This window comes from Astyanax mexicanus, chromosome 15 (genome assembly GCF_023375975.1).
Source record: "Astyanax mexicanus isolate ESR-SI-001 chromosome 15, AstMex3_surface, whole genome shotgun sequence".
Classification (NCBI taxonomy): domain Eukaryota; kingdom Metazoa; phylum Chordata; class Actinopteri; order Characiformes; family Acestrorhamphidae; genus Astyanax; species Astyanax mexicanus.
The window spans coordinates 5000774-5027621 of record NC_064422.1 but is presented as its reverse complement, the minus strand read 5'-3'; the positions used below and the strand labels follow the sequence as shown (position 1 = coordinate 5027621).

Genomic DNA, 26848 nt, shown 5'->3' with positions numbered 1-26848 from the left:
TAACAGCACGGGCAAAAGGCATGAAAATAATTGTTGCTGCTTTAAACAGTAAACAAGCTCTTACCGGTCGTCCGTGAAGGCTCTCGAAATAAAGGAGGCATTTCTGCAGCGTGAGCTTCTCCAGGGCCATCTGCCTGTGGGTCATCTCCTGTGGAGCGGAGGAGTCACGGTTAATCATCTCAGATGCCGAAAACCCCTCTGGTTTGGGCAGCAGGAGCAGCATGGAGTTACAGATGGTCTCACCTTCATGTTGTCTGGTAGGCCCAGGGCTTGGCGTTTCTCCATCAGCCTCTTCAGCAGCAGGTCCACCGTCTCCTCCAGCGAGGGCTTGTGCTGCTGCAGCTCTGTCGCCTCCTGGAGCCCGTTGGAGTTCCTGCAGACGTCGATGGGCTCCCCGTTCTCCTGACCTCGAGACTCCTCAACAGACTGCTTCAACTTCAGCTCTGAAAACAAGAAGCTTTAGTGTTTACTGTTTGTCTAGGAGATAATTTTCATAACTTTTTTTCTTTGTTGTAACACAGTTCTCTAACAATTTAAGGCTGTTCCTAAACAGAACATTTTCATACACATGGCGCACTGGATTAATAGGCACATTTTAAGAGACACTATAGAGAACTTCATTCACTAATTCAGCAGGTCTCGTCGTGGTGTTGGGGGGTAGCTAACTAAGTTAAGTAAAGCTAAGCTAAGTAAAGAAAAATATATATTTTAAAGTAAAACGAGAGCTGGATGTTAATCTACACAGATTTCTCTCCTGCAAACTGTTTATTTGGGTGAGTATTTCCGTTTATTTACAGTAAGCTTAGATTCCCAAATTTCTCCAGCACTAGGCTGGTGCATTAGCATTAGCGGCTAACCGCTCCAGCAGAGCTAGCCGGGGTTAGCAGCAGGCTACAGGTCGATAATACTCCCCTCTGAATGGGGAAATAGTGGTTAGCGACTCATGCTAATGCTACTACAGCCCCGGTGCTGGAGAAACTTCACTGAAACTCCTGTATAACACTGTACTTCAGCGTAGTGCCTTTATTGCTCCTTACATCCTGACTGGTAAAATTCACACATGAGACGCACTCGATTATAAGGCACACTGACAATATTTAGTAAAATTTAAGTATTTGAAGTACGCCTCATACTGCAAAAAATACGGTATATTTGCTATAGTAAAAAAAAAAGGGGGGGTTTCATTTGTTCATATTTTCAGTTTTTAAATTTCTCATGTCAGCCCCTCAAATTAGAAATTTAGGAAAAATGTAAAAAATAAAAATGGTTGGACTCAGAGACTGTAAAAAAAAGATGGACGCCGCGTCGCCGTTCCCATTCATTCAATGGAAATGAAGCCAAAATCTTCCGCCATGTTGGCGATCCTGAAACCTGAGTCTGCGCAGTAGAGACCAGAGGAGGAAGAAAGACTTTGGAGAGCTCCTACTCATTTGAATAACCCCGCCCCTGAGGGCTGCCTCGAGGTCACAGGCTGCAGAGCGGAGCGGAGCTGACGGTCTGTTATTGGTCCCGCCCATAACCAGCCCTTTTACAATAACCACACCTTTTTTTAATAGAGCTGAATAACGTTTTAAAAAACGAATTCTGTGGGGATATAAACATTTAACAATATAAGCAGAGGTTCCACTAGCTGTTTGTATTAAATAATGGAGGAACCCTGGGCTTTGGTACACTCAGGGTTCCTCAGTGTAGCGCTGACCTACTGCTAACCGTGTTAAAATATTGGAAATGTGAGCTTACTGTAAATGAACCGAAATGTTTTACTCACCCAAGTAAACAATTTTCAGGAGAGAAATCTGTGTAGATTAAAATCCAGTGCTCGTTTGACTTTGAAAGAAAATGTTTTTTTTTTTTTTTTAAGAATTAAAGTTTTGTTTACTTTAATTAACTCTTGACAAAATCAGCACATCTGTTGACTGAAAGACATTCCAGGTGACTCTACCTTACAAAGCTGACTGAGAAAATCCAGCCAATGTGTTTAAAGCTGTCATCTAAGCAAGATGTGCTGCTTTGAAGAATCTAAAATGTAAAACATTCTGTTTTTTAACACTTTTTTTGTTGAGGAAATAATTGAATATGACTTTCTTGATAGTTTAAATGATTGTATTATAATTCTAGAATGCAGAACATTAAACAACAATAAAAAACTGCTTTTGATTGGTACTTTAATTAACATAAGATAAGATAAGATAAGATAATCTTTTATTAATCCCACAATGGGGAAATTTACAATGTTATAGCAGTACAGAGGAAAGGAAAGAGAAACAGGTCTAGAAAAGATATAAACAAATAATAATAATAATAATAATAATAATAATAATAATAATAATAATAAAAACTATGTATACAAAAACAATTACAGGAAAAATATAAAGATACTTAATATATATATATATATATATATATATATATATATATATATATATATATAGTAAAGGAAAAGGAAAAAATATATACAGTTGTGGTCAAAAGTTTACATACACTTGTAAAAAAACATAATGTTATGGCTGTCTTGAGTTTTCAATAAGTTCTACAACTCTTATTTTTCTGCGATAGAGTGATCGGAACACATACATGTTTGTCACAAAAAACAGTCATAAAATTTGGTTCTTTCATAAATTTATTATGGGTCTGCTGAAAATGTCACCAAATCTGCTGGGTCAAAAATATACATACAGCAACAAAATTTGTCAGTTTTGGTGATGTAGCGAGTTGTGTCAATCAAATTAGCTTCATGTCATGGCCTCTTCACTTCTTGTAAGTGATTCTGATTGACTACAGCTGTTGACTTCTCATGAGCCCATTTAAATAGGGCTCATTTGACCCAGTGATTAGACTCAGCTACAAAAGCTACAATGGGAAAGTCAAAGGAACTCAGTGTGGATCTGAAAAAGCGAATTATTGACTTGAACAAGTCAGGGAAGTCACTTGGAGCCATTTCAAAGCAGCTACAGGTCCCAAGAGCAACTGTGCAGACAATTATACGCAAGTATAAAGTGCATGGAACAGTTGTGTCACTGCCACGATCAGGAAGAAAACGCAAGCTATCACATGCTGCCGAGAGGAGATTGGTCAGGATGGTCAAGAGTCAACCAAGAATCACCAAGAAGCAGGTCTGCAAGGATTTGGAAGCTGATGGAACACAGGTGTCAGTCTCCACAGTCAAGCGTGTTTTACATCGCCATGGACTGAGAGGCTGCCGTGCAAGAAAGAAGCCCTTGCTCCAGAAAAGGCACCTTAAGACTCGGCTGAAGTTTGCTGCTGATCACATGGACAAAGATAAAACCTTCTGGAGGAAAGTTCTCTGGTCAGACGAAACAAAAATTGAGCTGTTTGGCCACAACACCCAGCAATATGTTTGGAGGAGAAAAGGTGAGGCCTTTAATCCCAGGAACACCATGCCTACTGTCAAGCATGGTGGTGGTAGTATTATGCTCTGGGGATGTTTTGCTGCCAGTGGAACTGGTTCTTTGCAGAAAGTAAATGGGATAATGAAGAAGGAGGATTACCTCCAAATTCTGCAGGAAAACTTAAAACCATCAGCCCGAAGGTTGGGTCTTGGGCGCAGTTGGGTGTTCCAACAAGACAATGACCCAAAACACACATCAAAAGTGTTAAAGGAATGGCTAAACCAGGCTAGAATTAAGGTTTTAGAATGGCCTTCCCAAAGTCCTGACTTAAACCCCATTGAGAACATGTGGACAGTGCTAAAGAAACGGGTTCATGCAAGAAAACCATCACATTTAGCTGAACGGCACCAATTCTGTCAAGAAGAGTGGTCAAACATTCGACCTGAAGCTTGCCAGGAGCTTGTGGATGGCTACCAAAAGCGCCTAGTTGCCGTGAAAATGGCCAAGGGACATGTAACCAAATACTAATGTTGCTGTATGTATATTTTTGACCCAGCAGATTTGGTGACATTTTCAGCAGACCCATAATAAATTTATGAAAGAACCAAATTTTATGACTGTTTTTTGTGACAAACATGTATGTGTTCCGATCACTCTATCACAGAAAAATAAGAGTTGTAGAACTTATTGAAAACTCAAGACAGCCATAACATTATGTTTTTTTACAAGTGTATGTAAACTTTTGACCACAACTGTACATCTAGTGCATAGAGAAATGATTATGGTAGGGTGTGACCAGTTTTATCGCACAAAGAGTAACAGTAAATAAATATAAAATAAATAGTATATAAAAAGGTGAGAAAAATATTGCACTAAAAAATATTGCACGAATGGTGATAAGGGGATCACAGTACATGTAGTGAGATATTGATATTGCACAAGGTAAGCATTACAGCTACACGGAGTAGTATGTAAGTTTGTATGAAGTACTGAGATACTGCTCGGTGTGTTGTAAAGTCTGATGGCGTGTGGAAGGAAGGACCTGCAGTATCTCTCCCTCACACAACGCGGGTGCAGCAGCCGGGCACTGAAGGAGCTGTTCAGTGCTGTTAGAGAGTGGTGCATGGGGTTGGACAGGTTCTTCTGCATGTACTTAAGCTTAGTTTAGCTTAGTTATTTTATAGTGTGGTGCACTTTGCTAATATACAAATACAATTGTATTAGTTTATTGGAAAGGGACTGCCATAGTGACTGACAAGATATTATTTAAGTAACTGAAAAAATATAACCAACAAAACCAACACCATAATAGTGGAGGCATGTGGTGATAGTGAGATGTACTGAGATGATTACACCGGTCACATTAGCTATTACATTTTATCCAGAAAATAATTGCAATACATTTTATATTATGCCAGTTTGTGACCATTTTTTATGCCCCAAATTAAATTAAACTTTATTAGCCTAATACTGAAACTGCACCCATTTAAAAAGCAAAGCAATGCCCTTTTTATTAATATTTTATTCATTTTAATATTTCATTATTAACCAGTCAACCTACTGGATATTTTACTTTAATGGGATTGATGCTTATGGTGATATATTGTATATTAAACTGATAATTACAATTATCCTCTTACAATTATTGTAAGAGGCTTATTTATGTTCAATAAGTATAAAGTGGCAATTCAGTCCAAAATTAAATATATATTTTTTGTTTTTAAATGACTGTAAAACAGCCTTCCGGTCGCATGGTCACCACATCATCAGAACAGCTTCAGTATGAAGACAGAAACACTGGATTGCCTACCTTTGAGCTGCTTGCGTGACCGGGCCAGTTCACTCATGAGTCTGAACATTTCTGGATTTGCTGATTTGTCGTTGTGGGAAGGCTGGAGGAATAAAAAAGACCACTGAGATACTTCAAACATTTATAACATTCGATTATATATGGTAACTACATACCTGTCAAGTCTCCTGTTTTGGCCGGGAAACTACCGTATTTTACTCCTCTTTCCCGCCGTCCTCCCGTTTTAGTATTTACCCGTAAATTTCCCGTATTATATTAAAATAAATATATATATATTATTGAGGAGACAAGGAACTGACCGCGCTGTGTCTCTTAACCAATAGTGGAGCCGATTCAAGGAGAAAGTCCCGCCTTTCAGGAGAAACAGCCAATCAGCTTGCAATAGAGGGTCAGTGTGGGGAAGCCCCTCGTCGCTGTGAGTTCAGGCAGCTATTCGGAGCAGCTGATGTTAAAACATATCTGGATATTCAGCTATTTTTCTTAAAGAAAGGTAACGGTAGGCTAATCATATACACTGTGATGGGATTTTTCTGATAGCTGCTTAAAAATACTCGTCTCCGAAATAAAACACACAGATTAAACCTTTTAAAATAAAATAAAAATTACAGCTTGTGACTAGAAATTACAGCTTAACTAGAAATGTGGAGAGGACCGAAATTAACTGAGCTGATCAGGTGTGGAGTGATCAAAAGGAAGAAGTATTAATTAAAAATTATTGTGTAGGCCCCTTAGGACACATTTTTACTGATGGAATATATCTGGTCCATGTCCTTTTAGTAAAAGCTCATGATACTATGTTTACGTCACCAACAGTCATTTTGCAGAATTTGTGCACCCTTTGTTCAATTTTACATCCATTAAATAAAAAAAAGATATATCATACTAAAAAATGCATTTATGCCAAAAAAGACATGAAATCTTAACCTTTTTTTTTAAATATATAGAAAAGGCTGTATTAATTTGGCTGTATTAAAAGAATGACATATGTAGGAATGTCCAAAACATTTCAGATTCTGATAATCTAATTGTAGTGTTTAAGTGGTTCACATGTGGTTATTTTTTGTAAACCTGTCTTAAAATGTAAGGGATACTGAACCTTCATTGGGCTGGTAGGACGGCGTACAGCGTAAGCGTACAGAGGAAAATATCCCTTATTTTTTAATCTAAAACTTGACAGGTATGGGTAACTATCCATATCCAGCAATTCGTGAGGCAGTGTGGAGCTTTTAATCACTGTCTGTGAGTTTCTAAATATACTGAACTGAACTGATATACTGTTATACTGAAATCAATGTTAAATGTAGGTGCAGTAACTGTACAGACCAGCAGATGGGGCAGTAGGATAAGAGCAGGGAGCTGTATAGTATTTACAGCAGAGGCCTAATCTAACATTAAGATCAATGTTTCTCAACCCTGATCTGCATCCCAACTGCAGACTACACATTAATACTATAAGATAAACATTATAAACTGGGTCTGTCACCATAATTACATTATTAACTTCAGTATCTTCTGCAGGCCTCAGTATCAGTATTGCTCACTGTGTTTATTTGACATATATATACAGACACAGTTTATTTTTATTAGCATTTTTAAGCACTTTTTGCTATTTATAAATTATACTATAAAATTAATTCTACACTTTTATCTTCTGCTTAGATTGTACTTTTGTTTATGTTTTGTTTATATTTATATATTGTAATATATTGTGTTTGTTGTTGTAAATATTGTATGTTTACTATATATATATATATATATAGTGAACTTTCATACCTTGTTCTTTTTAACTTTTTAACATTTTTCACATATGAATTTTTAGTTAGTAGTTAAAAAAGTTAAAAAATTTTATTTATTAATATTGTGAAAGCACACTGTTGTTCCAAGAATTTCACAGCATGTTGTACTGTGTATTTTTATGTATGCGACAAATAAATTTTAATTGAATTAATTTTTTAAACATTTTGCCAAATAAAGAATACAGATTTGTAGCTGCTTATTATTCATTTTGCAACCATTTTTCACCACATGCATTAATTAAGCAGGTTAAAAAACATATTTTTAAACATTGAATATTTTTACCACACCAGCTGGGTGCAATTCAGTTATCAGATATTATTATTATTATTATTTAATTGTTCTGACATAAAAAAAAATGCTCTTTTTCATTTTTTTTTCTATTTTCGGCGTTCTGGCATTTTTGGTTGCCAAATACTCAATGCTTTAATCTCAGTTAATGAGAAAAGCATATTTGTATGCACCATATTTATATTATCTATTTTTCATTTGTTTATAATCCAAAAGCAATATCTAAATATTTGTAATTAACTTCCAAAATTAAGTGCAATTGCATTATTAGGCTATTATATAGTACAAGTCAAAGGTTTGGACACTTCATTCAGTACATTAATACTGAAGTCATCCAGACTATGAAGGAACAAATAATTATTAAAGAATCATCAGTAACTTTAAACCAAAATACTGAATAATAATAAAGCGTGGTTTTATTAGAGGCTGGTAACTCTGATGAACTTATCATGTACAACAAAGGGAACTATTGTTTTTTCTTCCAGGGGCAGTCCTGATGAATGCCAGTTTCATCACAATGTTTTAATGGTCTTTGCGACTGAAGTTGAGGATACATTTAAAATTCTTGAAATGTTTCAGATTGACTAACCTTTATTTGTTAAAGTATTTTTTTCTCTACTTAATTGATTAGCTCTTGTCATAATATGGATTAGAACAAATAGAGCTATTTACTGTATACCAACCAACTCTACCTCTTCACAACTTTACTACTGATGCTCTCAAACACATTAAGAGGCAAGAAATTCAAGTAATTAACTCTTGATGAGTTCAGCACAGCTGTTAACTGAAAGCCTGAATTCCAAGTGACTCTACCTCATAAAACTGACTGAGAAAATCCAGCCAATTGCAAAACTGTCAAATAATCAAGAGGTGCTGCTTTGAAGAATGGATGATGTAAAACAATTTATATATAATAAATAATAAAAAACACTAAATTTAAGGTGTGTCCAAAATTCATATGTGTAATATCAGATATCTGCATCGTCACAGAATTCCCACATTGGTGCATCCCTAAAATTAATAATGGAAATGGATAATAAAGAACAGGTTAGGAATTGTAAGTATGTAAGTAATGAACCTTGTAGTTCATCTCCTGCTCGAATCGTTCTTCAAACTTTCGTATTTTCCTCTTTAGAGCTTGGATGTGTTTGGTGAGTAAAGGGATAGATGGCACATCTTTAGCATCATCTGCAGCCCCAGGTCTGACCACAGCTCGAGGCCTGAGAGAGAAAGAGAAAGAGAGAGGAGAGAGAGAGAAGAGAGAGAGAGAGAGAGAGTATAGAGGGAGAAAAATATTGGTGGGTGCTGCATGTGAGTTAACACATTCTAAAAGACGACTATAGAACACACCAAACAATCACACATACTGTATATGAAATTATTAAATATTAAGGGTACAGAAAGTACACATGGTTTTATGAGACTGGTCAGGTAATGGAGGAACTGACATCAGAACAAAACAGCCTTTTATAAAGTAGGTCACAGAGTAACACAAGGTATGACAGAGGGTGTGTGTGTGTGTGTGTGTGTTCCTGAGGATTCTAGGTCAGTGTTACAGTTGTTTGTTTGTGTTGTTGAGGATGGTATTCTATAGAGCTCTGACACAGAAATTCAGACCAAAAGCACAGCTGTTTTAAAAAGTAATATGTGGAGTGTTAGATATATTATTAATAAATAGACATTTTAATTAATGTAATAATTAAAAAGGTAAATAAACAATTACATTTCAAGGAGAGGATGTTAAAATGCTAAAAACAATGAGACAACATGACTTTTTTAGAACCAATACAGTGAACGTTTGTGATCTTAATATCATTATTCTCTATATATTTATATTTCTACATAAATTTGACCAAAAAATTTTGAAGAACCTAAGCAAACAAATTAGAGAAAATAATATAACATATGATATGTCTAATATATTTGTTCTATTTTTTATTTTTTTATTTGGTTTGTTTGCAGAAATAGACAATTTTAGGAGTTTTATAAACTTTCAAGCGCCACGTTACACCCCATGAAAAGATGTATAAAGAGTTTGTAAAGCACAGAGAAAAATATAGTTAAATATAGAATTTGAATAACTGTTTGCAAATTAACTCTTAATGAGAAGAGGTGTCAAGTAATGAAGTACAAATACTTTGTTATTTTACTTGAGTACAAATGTTGGTTATCTATACTACTGGAGTAATTATTCTTCTCGGCCTTTAGTTGCTTAGAAGTTACCCTGGATAGACTATTACACGTCTTGCTTATGGAGTGACCTTTTTTGTTTGGCCACTCCTGGTGAGAGTGATAATCTACTTTACACATGTCACTTCCGGCGCCGACGCGAGTGGCTGCCTGTTCCAGTAGCTCCGTCTCTTTGTGTGTTTTTCTGAGTTTTTTTACGTTTATTTATCGTCTTCAAGAATTTCCCCCCGGGGATCAATAAAGTATCTATCTATCTATCTATCTATCTATCTATCTATCTATCTATCTATCTATCTATCTATCTATCTATCTATCTATCTATCTATCTATCTATCTAATTAACTTCCACAAAAGTCTTTTGTTAAAATCAGACTTAAACAGCACTCTTTTTAAAATAAACCAGGCTCCGCCCACTCACAACTGATTGTCATCCTATTGATTGAAACACCTGACTTTAACTCCACTAGTATCTGAACTTTCTGCAATTTACATAAAAAAATAGCTTTATTACTCCTATTTCATTTTAGCTTATTTTCATTCTGGCTTCTCATCACTCAATAAAACCCCTATCCAGATAAGTCTCTCCATCCAGATAGAGTGAATCTGATTGTGGTTGTGAATCTGATGCACCATCACACCTGCACACGTCACGCCCCCCACACTCAAGCAAGAACATAGCAGATGTATGTAGTCTAGTATGAAGATGATCCGTGCAGAAACTCAAGAGAACTCCAGATAAACTCCAGTTCAACTAAACTTCTTTAATATATTTACATTCTACTAAAATACATTCATTTACAATCAGCATTTATGCAGCTGAAACAGGGAACAGCCTAGTGCATCCTAAATTTATCAACATTAACATTTTAATATAACATTATAGTCATTATGGCTTTTTAGAAAAATGTGTTTTGTGGAGAGGGGTAGTGCACTATAGGATTCTGTGGCGTGGACCAAGCTCTTGTCCTTAATGACATTTTTTCTCTTTACATTACTTTTACTTTTACAATTTAAGTAGTTTTGAAACCAGGACTTTTATACTTTTACTTAAAGAGTAAAAAACTTGAGTTGATGATTCAACTTCTAGAGAAGTATTTTAAACCCTAGTATTTATATTTCTACCTACAGAGTATTAAATGTCAATACTGTAGTGTGTCACCGTACATGATAAGCTGCTGGAAGCAGGGGGGTGATGGTGCGCTCTCGGGGTCGGTGTTGAATCTCTGGCTAAGGCTGAGGCTGGCGCAGCGGGGGGAGGGCAGGGGGCTGTTCCCGTCTGTGATGGAGTAGATGAGCCGACTGGGTCCGGGACTCTGGGACTGCTGGGGCTCAATGTAGTCCACTTCAGCCTGTCTGCAGTCTGCACACACACACATACACACATTAGTTTGAAAATAAATTAATTCCAAATGTAATATTGCCAAACATCACTCAACTACTTTGAGTTAGATCAACATTCGCAGCCACATATGCATTCAAATGGGATCTATGAGTTGAATTAACAGATAATAACTGGGTTTAGTCTACTGTCATTAGCAGCTTCTAGTTCTTTTCTATTGGCTTCTAGCACAATGTATTTGTATACTGGGTGTGTCCAACATTTTCTGACACTCACTGTCATTCTGTAGTCATATCCTCTGGGATAAATTATGATCAACAGTCGGTATCTTTATGTTGTAGGCTGTAAGAGCAAGCACCATTTTCTGAGATGATAACTCTCTGCTCCCTGTATAGCTGTTTTCTTTCTTATAGTGTTCTATGAGTATTTCAGATCTGTATTGTTTTAATTAAATTATTTTTTACAAAAGACAAAGAACAAATCAATTTACCATTAAAGTAAAATCAAAGCAATGGATGTAACAACAACATGAATTAAAATAACACTTCAAGCATAATAACCTAAAGTTTTAAGTTTTTCAAAAAACAGCAGTTACTTTAACTTAAGTTTATTCAACTTACCCACACTTACAGTGTGTCACACTGGGGTAAAGTGAGAAGAGCCACCGCAGCTCTACTAAGATTAGAGCACGACACTGACTCTGAATCTTTACATCCACCATAGTCTCCATTCACAAATCCAGCAGTGTGTGTGTGAAAACCTGGCTGGTGTGATCACAGCTCCAAAAATACACATTCTCAAATCCCAACTTCTCTGCCTCTGCAGGTGAGGAGGATGTAGTTCTCACAAGCAAACTATTAAAGAGTTATTCACTACAACAGTAAAAAGCAAGGGTGTGGGCCTTGCCTATGTAATGACCTATATGTGTATCAATTTAGAATATGGGCATTTTATTTTATATTCTGTTTTTTGTTGATGGAAGTTTGCATAGCTGCCAGCAGGCACCTTTGTTCACTGCTGTGTGTTTGTGCTTGTGTGTGTAACAAGCGGGGTGTACGTGTTTTGTTAAAGCAATTCACTGCCAAGAAAGCATCAGATAGCTGACGGCTGCCATCCAACTAATTTGTATTGAGTCACTGAAGCACCTGTGTTTTCGTTTGCCAAGATAGCAATACACCAGAAACCTCATTTCCAAAAGACCACACCCATCAGCGAAGATATATTCACAAGAACCTTTGCTATTTTTGAGCAGGAGGAAGGGTATGAAAATAGACTGTTTGCAGGGTGTAAGATAGCAATGAGCATTCTGGGGTGTAAGATAGGGCCCTGTGGCTCTTCTGGACCAAAGTTTGGTGTCTCATCAAAACTGATTTATTTCCTTGTTTTATTATTATTGTTTTGTTTTATTATTATTAAATAGTTAACATTTAATTGTTAAAATAAATAAGATATCAAGTGAAGGCTTATACATAGTCATGTGAACATTTATGGTATTTAAGGGGAACTTACGCAAAGCTCACATTTTGCATGCATTTGTGCTCCTATAAACACTCCAAGCTCCAAAAAAATCCATCCATCTGTTTTCTGTGAATCAGCTGAAAGAGTTTGGTGTCAGGGATCATATGTTTCTATTGTGATGTCATAATAAAGACACCATCTCTCACCTGTGAACCCCCACTAGAGCCCCACCCACTAGATCAGTTGAAGATCCCCATTTCGGTCTGCAGGTTGAAGAACCTCAGACAGTACACAGCCAGATTAGCCAGTAGACTTTGTCTGAGGGAGGGATCTGTACCTACTGCCTGAGGCAAGTCTGCAGATGAGGGAAATGTAAGTACTTTTAAATGTGCTTTTTGTGCACTTTTGTGCTTTTATCGCAGTTGAGCGTAAACATGGGGTGTGGCAGGCAACACCTTATTTGCAATAAGGTGACAAAGCACTTAAATGGCTCATTCTTAAAGGGTAACAATAGAACAGCAACAGCAAAGAATAGAACACACTTTGTGAGCAAATAAACATCATAGGTGGATTTTAGGGAAAAAACAGGCTGGGCTCTTTAAGAAAAGAGGACCAGCTCTACCTTGGCAGTGGTTTTCCCTGTAATTCGTTTTCCTAGCATTACGATAGCCACAGCAGAAAGCAGTAAGTAACAGTGTCTGACTGAATGTGTTCTTTTAATTTACTCTGGCTTGGTCGGGTTTCAGATGTAAATGCTCTGGGATTTTACAGCAGCCAGGAAAGCCGATACAAATCCGGAACAGGTCCAGTACCGGCTCACACCGGACTGAGAGCCTAACCACAGGTACAGCAATGAAATTACAGAAGCAGCTTAATGATAAGCAGCAGGTGGGATTGGCTTCAGGGAGTTGAGTGGGGAAGAATAATAAGTACCTGATGACACACACACACACACACACACACACACATATTCTCCCACACACCGCACACACACACACACACACACGGATGCTTATGAGTCATCGGTGTCTCGCTGACCTCGCCTGCCACTACCAAAAATGATAAACAACAGAATCTCTGGGCGATCCACGATTCCGGCTTACGTTCTACAAGTAGAGGAGTGGAGAGGAGGGAGAAAAGTCTGACGCAAAACAACTATCACACCCTATAATGCTTTCATCCAATCACAGCTTTTTTTCCAATCACTTTCAAATAATTGTGAAAACAGAGAGAGAGGTAGGAGAGACCCAGCTAACAGAGAGCATTATATAAATGCTTAGCCTGTAATTTACCAAAAAGAATGTTCCAGAATCATTCTGAAAATGTGTGACATAATATTGGTTTGCATCACAATGTTATTAGAACATTTCTCACATAATGTTTCCAGCTAGATGAATACTAATATTATGGAACTATTAAAAGTAACATTCTTGGTGCAGAGTGGTCCAGCGGTCTAATGCGCTGTCACTATGAGCGGGAGGTCGCAGGTCGAGTCCTGTTCATTTAGCTCTGCCATCAGCTGCCGGCGCCCAGAGGGAGCAAAATTGGCCTTGCTCCCTCCGGGTGGGTAGATGGCGCTCTCTCCTTATCATGCCTAAATGTGGTGCCGGGCGGAACAACGCACAGAGACAGAGCTGAACCCCACCCCACCCAACACACTCACACAAACTAAACTGAAACTTAAAATAAAGGTTGAAACTAGTGACGTTGCAGTGACATTACTAAAACGTTAAAAAGAACATTAATGTTAAGAAGAATGTTAATGTTTACAAAATAGTAACTGCCCCTAAAAAAATCCCTTCATCAGCTGAGAGAATTTTGTGTCAGGAATCATATGCATCTATGAGTCGTTTGGATGCTCCCTTATTAGGACCTCACAAAAAGGAAACCGGCATAAACCCCCCTGATATCACCTCTCAGCTGTCATCCCCTCACCCACTAGATCAGCTGAATGTCTGCAATTTCAGTCTGTTGGTGGAGAACCTCAGAGAGTACCAAGCAGGATTAGCCAACAGACTTTGTCTGAGGGAGGGATCTGTACCTACTGTCTGTGTGCTTCTGTTGTAGTCAAGCATGAAATAGCTTGTTCGTGTTTTCCCATTTAGCACAAGCTAACACTAACATGTGGTAAACACTCAGAGTATACAAGGCGTGGCCAGCAACAGCTTATTTGCATAAAAGTGAGAGTGTCCATGAACGGTTAATTCTGAAAAGCACTGAAACTGGCAAGAATAGAGCTGGTGTGATCTTTTTAATGTGAGAGTAACATCCCAGAAAGCATATGAACACTAAGCACACGAACATTTGCCAGTGTACTTACGGCAAGTTGAGGTAAATCAAGGGAGTTGTAGTAAGGACTAATAGTGGTTTTCAGATGAATGGGGACATTCCATTTCTTAAGTTGTGCAGAAATTAAAACCTCAGTGAAGAAAAATGTTTTTTTTCTAATGGGGTTACTTTGGCTCCTCTGGTTCCCTTCATGTAAATGTACATAGTATTTCTTATGAATTTTTTCCTAAATTCTAATAAATCTCTGATTTCTTTAACCACTATCACTACCATTCACAAGATTTGTGAATACCAGTCACCCTCTCTTCAAGTCTGAGCAACTGGAACCTGTGAGCTGGTGAGCTGTTGCTTAGCAACCATCTTAGTGAGCTAACTAGCAAACTATCCAAAAATTAACAGAAGTTTTTTTAGTGTGTATCTTGTGTGAAACGACAAAGCAGTTCAAAGGTAAAAGCTAAAACGTGTCCGTCCATCTCAAGGCTTAAGAGGTGATGTTTGAGAAACGTGTTTTCATATTTCTAGTTTGTGCTTTCCTTTAAACTTTGATTGCTTCATATAAACACACAAGTTTAGTATTGTACACACAAATATATATATAAACATGTGTTTCCAGTGTCTTGAGCATTCCTTGATGCACTGTTTCGTGTGTGTACTGGGAATATACCATAGTAGACATTATCACACACAGTGGACAGCACAGTGGATGGTAATGATCATGAACCCCAGTGTCTGGCTAGAATTGCTACAAGCTAGCAAAGCCACAAGGCAAACAGAGATATGCGCTACGCTACCAGATAATGGTAGCCAGTTACTATCTCTTCTCTTGTGCTTCTTCTCCACATACTAACAAACTAAACAACCTCAGTTCAACTAAACTGGAGCTAAACACACATTAAAGGGGAAAGCACTGGTAAGACTTCTCATGCAAACAACAGGGTTGTAAATACACTTATTACATAACGTCTGAGCTTTTTTCACCCCAACCAAAGTCACAGACAGTATTTATTATTTATACACTGTTTTGATAAAACTGTTTGCCCACCCAAATCAATTAACTTAGGTTCCAATCACTTTCATTATCACAAATGTATAAAACCAAGCACCTACTGTAGGCATGCAGACTGCTTCTACAAATATTAGTGAAAGAATGAGTCGCTCTCAGGAGCTCAGTGAACTCCAGCACTGTGGTACCGTGACAGGATGCAGCACCTGTGCAACAAGTTCAGTCGTGAAATTTCCTCACTATTAAATATTCCACAGCCAACTGTCAGTGATATTATAACACAGTGGAAGAGATCGGGAACGACAGCGACTCTGTGCTCTGTCAGTGTAAAATAACAGAGCAAGGTCAGGACTCCAATAAGTCACATGTCACATCTGCCACAAAGCACACTGGCCAGTGTTCAACCTTACTCAAAAGATAACACCTCACAACTTGCACAAGTGTGGTTGTTTTCAAACTGTACACTACTTGAGGTAATACTTTGTAACTTTTTAACTTTTTGCCTGTCAGTGTTTCTTAAAATGCTCTGAATAATTTTGCAACTTTAATCCCTGCTGAATAAATCCAGATTACGCTGTCACATGGTTTTAGATGTCTTAAACTGGTCTTTTATGGTGAAAGTGTTTGAAAAGCTCATCTGGGCAAAACATACCATATGCTTTTAAAAAATTAGCAGGTCAGTATAGTGTATACAACCCCTGGCAAAAAGTATGGAATCACCAGTCTTGGATGAGCACTCCTTCAGACATTTCATTCTGTAAAACAAACTCTGATCAAAAACATGATACAATAATAAGGTCATTCCAAAGTGCAACTTGTTGGCTTTCAGGAACACTCAAAGAAATGAAGAAAAAACATTGTGGAAGTCAGTGAATGTTACTTTTATTGACCAACCACAGGGAAAAAAATATGGAATCACTCAATTCTGAGGAAAAAAGTATGGAATCACTCAAATTGAAGGTAGAAAATAAGGACACACCCAGTCAATTTCCTTTCCCTAAATGGACACCTGCCTCAGATTAGATCTGCTCGTTAGTCTGCAGTTAAAAACACCTGCAGTCATGACACCTTGGAGGGCTGCTGGACGAATTAGAGTGGCAAGAACCATGGCTCCAACAAGAGAAATGTCTCTTGAAACAAAAGAGAGGATTGTGAAACTTCTTGAAGAAGGTAACTCTTCACGCATGGTTGCTAAAGATGTGGGCTGTTCACAGTCAGCTGTATCCAAGATATGGACCAAATACAAACAGCATGGAATGGTTGTTAAAGCCAAGCGTACTGGTAGACCGAGAAAGACATCAAAGCGTCAAGACAAGCAACTTAAGGCCATTTGTCTTGAAAACCGAAAAAGTACAACTAAACAGATGAAGCATAAATGGGAAGAAGCTGGAGCCAATGTATGTGACCGAACCGTAAGAAATCGCCTAAAGGAAATGGGATTTCAATACAGGAAAGCTAAAAGAAAACCATCATTGACACCTAAACATAAAAGAACAAGACTGCAGTGGGCTAAGGAGAGGCAATCATGGACTGTGGATGACTGGATGAAAGTTATCTTCAGTGATGAGTCAAGAATCTGCATTGGACAAGGTGATGATGCTGGAACTTTTGTTTGGTGCCGTTCCAGTGAGATTTATGAAGAGGCCTGCCTGAAGAAAACAACCAAATTTCCACAGTCCTTGATGATATGGGGCTGCATGTCAGGCAAAGGCACTGGGGAGATGACTGTGGTTAATTCTTCTATCAATGCACATGTTTACATTGACATTTTGGACAGTTTTCTCATCCCTTCATTTGAACAGATGTTTGGAGATAATGAAATAATTTTCCAAGATGACAATGCATCGTGCCATAGGGCAAAAACAGTGAAGGCATTCCTTGGAGAAAGACACATTCAGTCGATGTCATGGCCTGCAAATAGTCCAGATCTCAACCCAATTGAAAACCTGTGGTGGAAATTGAAAAATGGTCCACAAGAAGGCTCCGACCTGCAAAGCTGATCTGGCAACTGCTATCAAAGAGAGTTGGCACCAAATTGATGCAGAATACTGTTTGTCACTCATCAAGTCCATGCCTCAGAGACTGAAAGCCGTTATAAAAGCCAAAGGTGGTGCAACTAAATACTAGTGATGTATTTTGAATCATCTTTTGTTTATCTGTTTTTCATGATTCCATACTTTTTTCCTCAGAATTGAGTGATTCCATATTTTTTTCCCTGTGGTTGGTCAATAAAAGTAACATTCACTGACTTCCACAATGTTTTTTCTTCATTTCTTTGAGTGTTCCTGAAAGCCAACAAGTTGCACTTTGGAATGACCTTATTATTGTATCATGTTTTTGATCAGAGTTTGTTTTACAGAATGAAATGTCTGAAGGAGTGCTCATCCAAGACTGGTGATTCCATACTTTTTGCCAGGGGTTGTAGTAATGATTGGTACGTCCTTAAATAACTTTGAAGAACTTTGCTTATTTCATAATATCCTAATGATTTAACTTGTGTAACTTTAGTAAAGTTGTAATTATGTATGAAATACTTATATAACTAAATGCACTTGAGTAAACTACACTCCACCCTTTCAGGTTCTTTAGTGAGCATGTGCAGAGGAGCGATGCAGGAGAACTTTCCACACATTCAACTTTAACTTCAAATTCAGGAGTTCTTGGCAAATTATTCAACTTAAAAACTAATTCATACTGTGTAACTCTGTAATGCTCACTATGTATGTTATTGTTAGTGTATCTTAGTAGATTTTACTTAGATAATGTAGCATCCTCCTAACTCATGCTTATTCCTATTGGTTCCTGGCATCATTTGTTTGCATAATGGGTGTGGCCCCAAAACTAACTCACCATCTACCTTCCCCTTGATACTTAGTTATGTTTTACATAGTGGTTGATTGACTGGTTGCAGTGTTGTAGGTCATAAGAACAAGGTGGCTGGCAAAATATTGCAATAAAATAACTCTGATCTAGATTCATGCTATGTGTACTAAGTACTCGGCCCTGGTGCTACACTGCTAGTGGACTAGCTTGGTAATGCTGGACAACCAGTTACTGGTGTTTAGCTTGGTAAGGGTTAATCATGGTTGAAGATCATCTAAACCATCAAATTCAGTACATTTTAGTTCACCACTTAATTTTGGTGATTATTACTCGCTGAAAAAAAAGCAGCATGGCCAGCTCAAGTTGGTCAAGATGGTTAACATGGTTGACCAGTTTATCTCTTTACTAAAATACCTTATGATTTTGATGGTTTACTTTTATGGCTGGTCTAGACACATGTTTAAAATTTAACTAAGCCAGTTAAAGAGTATAGCCAAGCTTGACCATGGTGGTAGACCTACATGAACAGCATATAGTAATATGATCAAAAAACAACTAAAAAATACAACATACAGTTCCACAGGGTCCTTAAAATGTCTTAAAATGTCTTGAATTAAAATCCAAGTAAATAAATTTACTGGAAATCTGCTGTAGGTATTACATTTTCAGATGATGCGTTTATTGTCGGTGGAAAAACACAGTGCCCGACCATGAACATCTAAAGACTGCCGTTAGTGGAAAGCTAGTTAAAATTAGCGGCGAGTTAGCTAGCATAGTAACGTTAGCAGCGAGCTAGCTACGTCACCGAGGAGAGAACTAAGGTTAGCGTTGAGCTAGCTAACATACTAACCTTACCGGCGAGTTAGCTAAGCTGCCGGAAAGAGAATTAAGGTTAGCAGTGAGATAGCTAACACATTAACTTTAGCGGCCAGATAGCTAACGCTACCAGGGAAAGAAATAAGGTAAGGGGAGAGCTAGCTAACTTTAGCTGCGGGCTAGGTAGCATACATACATTAGCAGCGAGCTAGCTAACTGGAAGGTCTAAATAAGTTCTAATTCTGGAACACTCAGGTGGAGACTTCATTTGTCCATAGTAAGTACCCTTACCCGGGGTACAAACCAAAATTATTAGTAGTTGTAGTTGTAGAAGCAGCGATGGTGTTAGTAGTAGTATTAGTATTATAGACATCACTACAATTTAATTGATCTTTTTTTTTTTTCATTTGTCCAGAAAGCTACTAAAGAGAGCTCAAGTAAATTATGTTATGTTTGCTCTGTTCTGCATCACAAAATTGAAAATAAATGATTTTCTCCCAAAGAAATGATTACTGCCTTTTGGGTTCTAAAATTATATTTATCAAGGTCTTAAAAAGGTTTTAAAAAGCATTAAATTTGACTTTTAAAATTGTGCAAGAACCCTGGACAATCTGCCTATCAAGAGCTGTTAACCAGCTTACTTATCACTATAGGGTTTAGTTCATGTTTTGCCTGGATGACCAGTTTTTTGAACCACCTTGACCGTCAAAAATGAGCAGCTTGGACCATCTGAATCCAGCAACCTTCAAAATCTGCTCTTGATTAGAGTAGATTAGGTGCATGGAAATACTTAAACAGAGACAGCAATGGAATAGAAACCTGTGTGTGTGTCAGTGTGAGCTCGAGTCGTGCTGGGAGGAGGTGTGGGCAGTCTGCATCTCTGTCCAAACTCTCTGCGTTATTAATAGACGCCTGCATGGTGCCAAAAAAGCACAAGCAAAACAAAAGCAAAGCAGTCCCTCCCCCTTTTACCTTCCAGAAGCAGCCTCAGAGTCTCAGCCACGTCCCACAAACCCCATTCTCAGCTCTCTATCCTGCTATCTGTCTCTCTCTCTCTTCCTTTCTTCATTTATTAAATCAACCATTCATTTAAATTAATCCATTCATTCACATGCTTCATGCAGATAACCGATTCTTGAATGACAACTGAATGTCTCAATCGCACATGAATCACTGTTATAATACAGGTATGCATGCATTCATTCATTGAGCCATTAACTCAACCTTATGCCAATGATGCACACATGCAAATATACATACAAATTATCGATCATTAAATTCAACAGACATGTAACGTATACATATTTATCCATTCCATCACTAGGGTCTGACGCTACACCGACTCTGCCATATGAATCAGCGCACACACTGACGTCAAAGGTAGCCTACATTACAGTTGTGCAGCATGATGCATCCATTGAAAGCCACTGAAACCTGTGGGAATCGATGCGTTACATACAACAGCAGCTAAAATGCATCCATGTGTACGTATAGAGGAATAGAATTCCACGTGTGTGACTGATTTGCATCCCTGCAAAAATAACACAGCATGCTTTATTGCATTAACAATGCGTTAACGATTATTTTCCCTCGTGCAACCCAAGCTTGCAACCCACGCGTTACAACCACCACACCTGCCTACCACCCTTCCACCTGCTGTGTGTGTGTGTACATGTGTATGTGTGTTTGTTAACCTACCTTGCGGGCTAATGTCCTCTCTCAGGCTGGCGCGCGAGGGGGTCTGGGGGTCCTCTCTAAAGCCCAGGCCGGGTGGGCTGTCTTCGGGCGAGCGTCCCAGAGGTGGGCTGGAGTCCTCCTCCAGAGCCTGGAGCTTTAGGAGCGAGCCCTGCAGGCAGAAGCAGAACATGGCAGAGGACGAGAAAAAAGGGAGGAAGGGATGATGGAGCCGGGTGCCGCTGCAGATTCAGCAGGCAGCAGAGTCGCGCGTGCGCCTGCCTGCCTGCCCGCGTTTGCGTGTGTGTGTGCCTGTCGGTGTACGTGCGCCGATCTCCTCGCTGCGGCAGCTTCTTCCCGCGCGCATGGATTATTCATATCCCTCCTGGAGGTGGAGGAGTGGTGGGAAAAACGAAAGACAGAAAGAGAGAGAGAGAGAGAGAGAGAGAGAGAGAGAGAAAGGGGTGTGTGCCTGTGCTGAGGGGAGGGGGGTTGTAGCGTCAGCAGTAGGATGAAGGGGCGGGGTGGGGTGCACACGCACACGTAGAGGACCGAAATATGGATGGAAGAATGGGCGGATGGATGGGTGAAGGCGTGGGGAAAAAAAGGATAGAGAGAGGGTGGGGGCTTTCTCAGGATTTTCCCGCATCCGGGGGTGTGTGTGTCATCATGGTAAGGGGGTTTGGGGTGTTGGAGAAGGAGGGCGGGTGGGGTATTGAGGAGGATCTCACTGAGCGTGCTCACTCGCTTGCATGCGCACGCACGCACTGACGTCAATGCGCCCCTCCCCTCACATCCATTCATAAAAACACAGGAGGAGGCGGAAAGTACAGCTGCCAGCATCAGCACCAGTAGCAGCATCTGTACCAGCTGCAGCAGCAGCACCAGTACCAGCAGCATCAGTACCAGTAGCATCAGCATCAGTACCAGCAGCATCAGTACCAGTAGCATCAGCATCAGTACCAGCAGCATCAGTACCAGCAGCATCAGTGCCAGCAGCATCAGTACCAGCAGTAGCATCAGTACCAGCAGTAGCATCAGTACCAGCAGCAGCATCAGTACCAGCAGCAGCATTTGTACCAACAGCAGCATCAGTACCAGCAGCAGCATTAGTACCAGCAGCCGTATTAGTACTAGCAGCAGCATCAGTACCAGCATTAGCATCAGTACCAGCAGCAGCATTAGTACTAGCATTAGCATCAGTACCAGCAGCAGCATTAGTACTAGCATTAGCATCAGTACCAGCAGCAGCATTGGTACTAGCAGCAGCATCAGTATCAGCAGCAGCATCAGTACCAGCAGCAGCATCAGTACCAGCAGCATCAGTACCAGCAGCAGCATTGGTACTAGCAGCAGCATCAGTACCAGCAGCAGCATCAGTACCAGCAGCAGCATTTGTACCAACAGCAGCATCAGTACCAGCAGCAGCATTAGTACCAGCAGCAGCATCAGTACCAGCAGCCGTATTAGTACTAGCAGCAGCATCAGTACCAGCATTAGCATCAGTACCAGCAGCAGCATTAGTACTAGCATTAGCATCAGTACCAGCAGCAGCATTAGTACTAGCATTAGCATCAGTACCAGCAGCAGCATTGGTACTAGCAGCAGCATCAGTACCAGCAGCAGCATCAGTACCAGCAGCAGCATAAGTACTAGCAGCAGCATCAGTACACCAGCATTAGCATTAGTACCAGTAACATTAGTATCAGCATCAGCATCAGTCAGAGAGGCTCTAGAACACAAACACACACACACTCGCACACTCTAACGTCAGAAGAAGACATGTGTTCTGACGTTGTCATGTTTGTGAAGTTGTGTCTTTGTGAGATGCTCCGTTTCATCTCTCTCAGCATCTTTCTCTCTTTCTCTAATGATCTCTTTGGCATCATCTCTGTATCTCTCTTATCCTCTTCTTAACCACCATCTCTCTCTCTCTCTCTCATTCACTCTCTCTCACTTGGACTAACTGGGTCTGCTGGCCTCTGGAGCAGTAGGCTGATGTTGTGTTCACTTCACTGGAGATGACTCATCCTCCTCTCCTATTTATTCCTTCCACCCCTCCTCTCTCTTTCTCTCTCTCTCTCTCTCTCTCTCTCTCTCTCCCAGTCTCTCTCTCTCTCTCTCTCTCTCAGGTAAAGACTGCATGCTTGTGCACACAGGATGCGTCCTCCTGCAACACAGACACACACGCAGGAACTGGCTCCTTACAGCAGAGGAGTATTCATGGCTGTATGTGGGGGTGTGTCCCCACACGTTACGAAAGTGTAAGAAAACGGAACAGTGCAACTGTAGAGAGTGTACATTTAGGATTTCTGCACTATAAATAGTTTCTTGTAAATATTACAGTAAGAAAATGACAACTTGTACTTATAGCCTACAACACTGTGACTGGGCAGTAAACCATTCAATAAAATATAACTGAATACCCAAGAGAAAGCAGCCCTGATAGGCAAGAGTCCATACAGGTGGTGAGTTAAGGGGGTGAGTAGAGGAGGTGGGCATCCATTATGTAGGGCTGCAGCTATCGATTATTTTAGTAATCGAGTACTCTACTAAAAAATCGATACAATTAATCGAGTAATCGGATAAAATATATTTGCTTGCCTAAAAAGCAATTTAAAAAAAAAAAAATAATAATAATAATTAAATAAATTAAGTTAAATTATTTAAACTAAATTATCTCTCATCTCATCGTCAACCGCTTAATCCGTGAAGGGTCGCTGGGGGGGGGGGGCTGGAGCCTATCCCAGCAGGCATCGGGCGGAAGGCAGGATACACCCTGGACAGGCCACCAATCCATCGCAGGGCAGACGGACACAGACAGACAAACAGACACATTCACTCACACACTCACACCTAAGGGGCAATTTCAATCAAGTTCCAGTTAGCCTGAACGTGCCGTCTTTGGACTGTGGGAGGAAACCGGAGGAACCCGGAGGAAACCCACGCAGACACGGGGAGAACGTGCAAACTCCACACAGAAAGACCAGGGTCGCCCCAGCCGGGAATCGAACCCAGGCCGTCTTGCTGTGAGGCGGAAGTGCTACCCACTGCGCCACCGTGCCGCCCTTAAACTAAATTATTTTAATTTTTAATACTTACATTTGTTCTAATAGACTAACCACACACATTAGACAGTATTTCTAATACTAAACAGCGCTGTCGTTATGTTATTAAGCTACACTGATGGAAATCTTATTGATTTCCAAAAACTTCCATCTTCTCCACCTGCGTCCTGTGTGTGGGTGACATAATGCTAAGCGCTTTTTCACATTAAAAGTCCGTGCTAAATTCCGGGCTTTGAGTTTTAAAATTAATTAAACGACTACTCGAGGCACAGAAAATGTATCAATCTTTTTTTTTTAATCGAGTTACTCAATTCACTCGATTAATCGTTTCACCCCTACCATTACGCAAATAAAGCATGTCAGGGGTCTTTTGGGTAACATATTAAGAAACAATAGATTGATTGTCTTAACTGTTCAGTTTAGATCATATTTACCCAAAATACTGGTAAATAAACTCTACCCAAACAAAGTGAGAGCAAATTGTTGCTTCAAACATATTAAAGCCTTAATGCACAATATTAATTTGGCATCAATAAGGCGTTATTATTTTTTTAACTCAATTAATTAAATAAGCCACTAAATTGGACTCCAACTTCTGCCGTAATCTGCCCCGCCCAATATGCAGATTGTTTTTCTGGAGTGGTTCATTTGTGGTGAGAACGTGATCTGGTCTCGATCCAACCCAGCTATCAAATATACTTATTTTTAATTGAATTAACTGCTGATAAGGCACAGTTTAATCTGATATATTAGTCAAATAATATACTGCTATGATCTAAGGCTGTCTCTGCTGCTCCAAGTTGTTTACACTAAGCTTGGTCTGTGCTGCATTCACTGCTCGCAGCCGCACTGCACGTCCCATTGAAAACACTGTAAAAGAGCAGCAGCACATTTTAAGCATTCTGTGTAAAAGCAGCTTCACACTGCACAGATATACACACTCAAACAGAATTGTACAATCCTTTATTGGAATTTTCTTTTGCTGTTAACTTACTGTAAAATAATTTTTCACAGTGTAACCACTCGTTTTTCCCTTTTTTCTTATACTGGTATACAGTAGTAAAATTAAAAACAATATCATACAAAAAGCACTTTTTTAAATTATGATTTCATGTATTAAAGGAAATAAACTATCCAAACCAATTTAACCGTTTGTAAAAAAGTGTTTGCATCCCCCCATCCATAAATTAACTGTGATTAATCACCCTTTCTGAAAGCTGTGTATTTTCACTACTAACTACAACCAGGCCTGTAAAATTAAGAAATCACTTCAATAGAACCTGTCTGATAACATGAAGCAGAAAAAAAAACTCAAAAACAACACATTATGCCCCGATCTAAAGAAATTCAAAAACAGATGAGAAAACAAAGTCATTGATCATCTATCAGTCTGGAAAAAATATAAAGTCATTCTGAAGCTTTGGGACTCCAGCAGACCACAGTGAGAGCTATTATTCACGAATAGAATATGGCTGAATGGCTTTTAAAAACAAAATAAAGGTTTAGGAGTGGCCTAGTCAAAGTCTGATTGAGATGCTAAAGATGATCTTAAACAGGACATTTATGCTCAAAAACCTTCCAATGTGTCTGAATTAAAACAATTCTGTAAAGAAGAGTGAAACAAAATGACACAAAAAATAACAAAAAAACACAGAGATGTGAAAGACTCACTGCCAGTTATCAGTAAAGCTTGATTGCAACCAAGTTATAAGGTTTAGGGGGCAAACACTTTTTTTCCCCACAGAGCTAGATTGATTTGTGCTTTTTATATTTATTCTGGTTATATTTATCTGACATTAAAGTTTATTTTATAATTGGAAAAATATCAGTATGACAAAAAAACAAAAATAAAAGAAATCTGTAGGGGGTCAAATACTTTTTCATGCCACTATATATACAGGTGGCAGCTGTGTTCTTAGGGTTCTTACAACAGGACATCGTTAAACAATTATTTACTGGATGAATTTACTGTAAAAAAAAATACAGTTGCAGTGTACTTTAAGTGTAAATATAATATAAGTGTTGTGGGTATACGTTTAGGTCAGTGTAGGTACAAGGGGAGGCACTTTATGATCAGTTTACAAAATGCTATCCCATCACTTTTGTGTAATGTATATTGTGATTATTACTCATTAGTACGTTTGCACATGTAATGTTTTAATAAAACCTAATTGCATAATTAAAAAGATGTGTGTGTAGGCTCTTTACCTTGCATGGTATCTGAGGGTCATCCGTCTCCTCGGTCAGTAAAAATGTGAAGCTGTAGGGAAGACATTAGCAATTGTAAAAAAAAATGAAACAGATTATAATATGTATCTTCAAAACAAGTATCTACAGTCTACAGTTTTACCAAACTATTATTTAGTTTAGTTCAACTACATGAGAACTGAAAGCTCCGCGCAGGTTCTAGCGGAAAACTCGAAATTACGCCACTTTTCTCAGCCAATCACCAACTCCCACCTGTCCTTAAAAGACCTCCCTCATACCTGTTCTCCCCTGCTTGCAGACGCTGACATACGTTTTCACCCTCCTCCTTCCCCACCGCCTCCAGTTCGGTCCCGCCGGTTGCCCAGGGGATAGGCTCCGCCCCCGCCGTACCTGTACGGCAGGATCTGCGAGGTTCCAGACGCTGCGGACCTGGGCTTCGACGGGGGTTTTGCCAAAGACTCTATATACACTATATTCACTATTACTAATCGTCATACGTGTTTATTGGGATTAAATCTTTCTTGCTGCACTTTGTCTCTAGAGTTTTCCTGCTAGAACCATGCTTTTGCTACTGGAATCCTCTTCCACTACCCCATGATGACATCACAGAGCTGATGGATGGTAGTCACCTTACTCTCCTCCACTTTCCGCTTGAGGATGCCCCACAGGTGCTCAAAAGGGTTTAGGTCTGGAGACATACTTGGCTAGTCCATTACATTAACCTTCAACTCCCTC

At 39.2% G+C, this 26848-nt stretch overlaps 1 protein-coding gene across 1 annotated transcript in view; it reads right to left on the bottom strand.

Annotated features, from left to right (window-relative positions):
* The window catches only part of fam13c (family with sequence similarity 13 member C), a 31947-nt gene extending 10372 nt beyond the window's left edge, over positions 1–21575 (bottom strand). Inside the window, exons 1-6 of the mRNA XM_007235382.4 lie at positions 20862–21575; positions 10600–10795; positions 8324–8465; positions 5161–5242; positions 244–443; positions 65–148 (exon numbers count right to left, since the gene is read on the bottom strand). Of these exons, the coding sequence (XP_007235444.2) occupies positions 65–148; positions 244–443; positions 5161–5242; positions 8324–8465; positions 10600–10795; positions 20862–21030 (873 nt within the window). The 5' untranslated portion in view covers positions 21031–21575. The remainder of the gene's footprint in view (positions 1–64; positions 149–243; positions 444–5160; positions 5243–8323; positions 8466–10599; positions 10796–20861) is intronic.
* Between the last annotated feature and the right edge of the window lie 5273 nt (positions 21576–26848).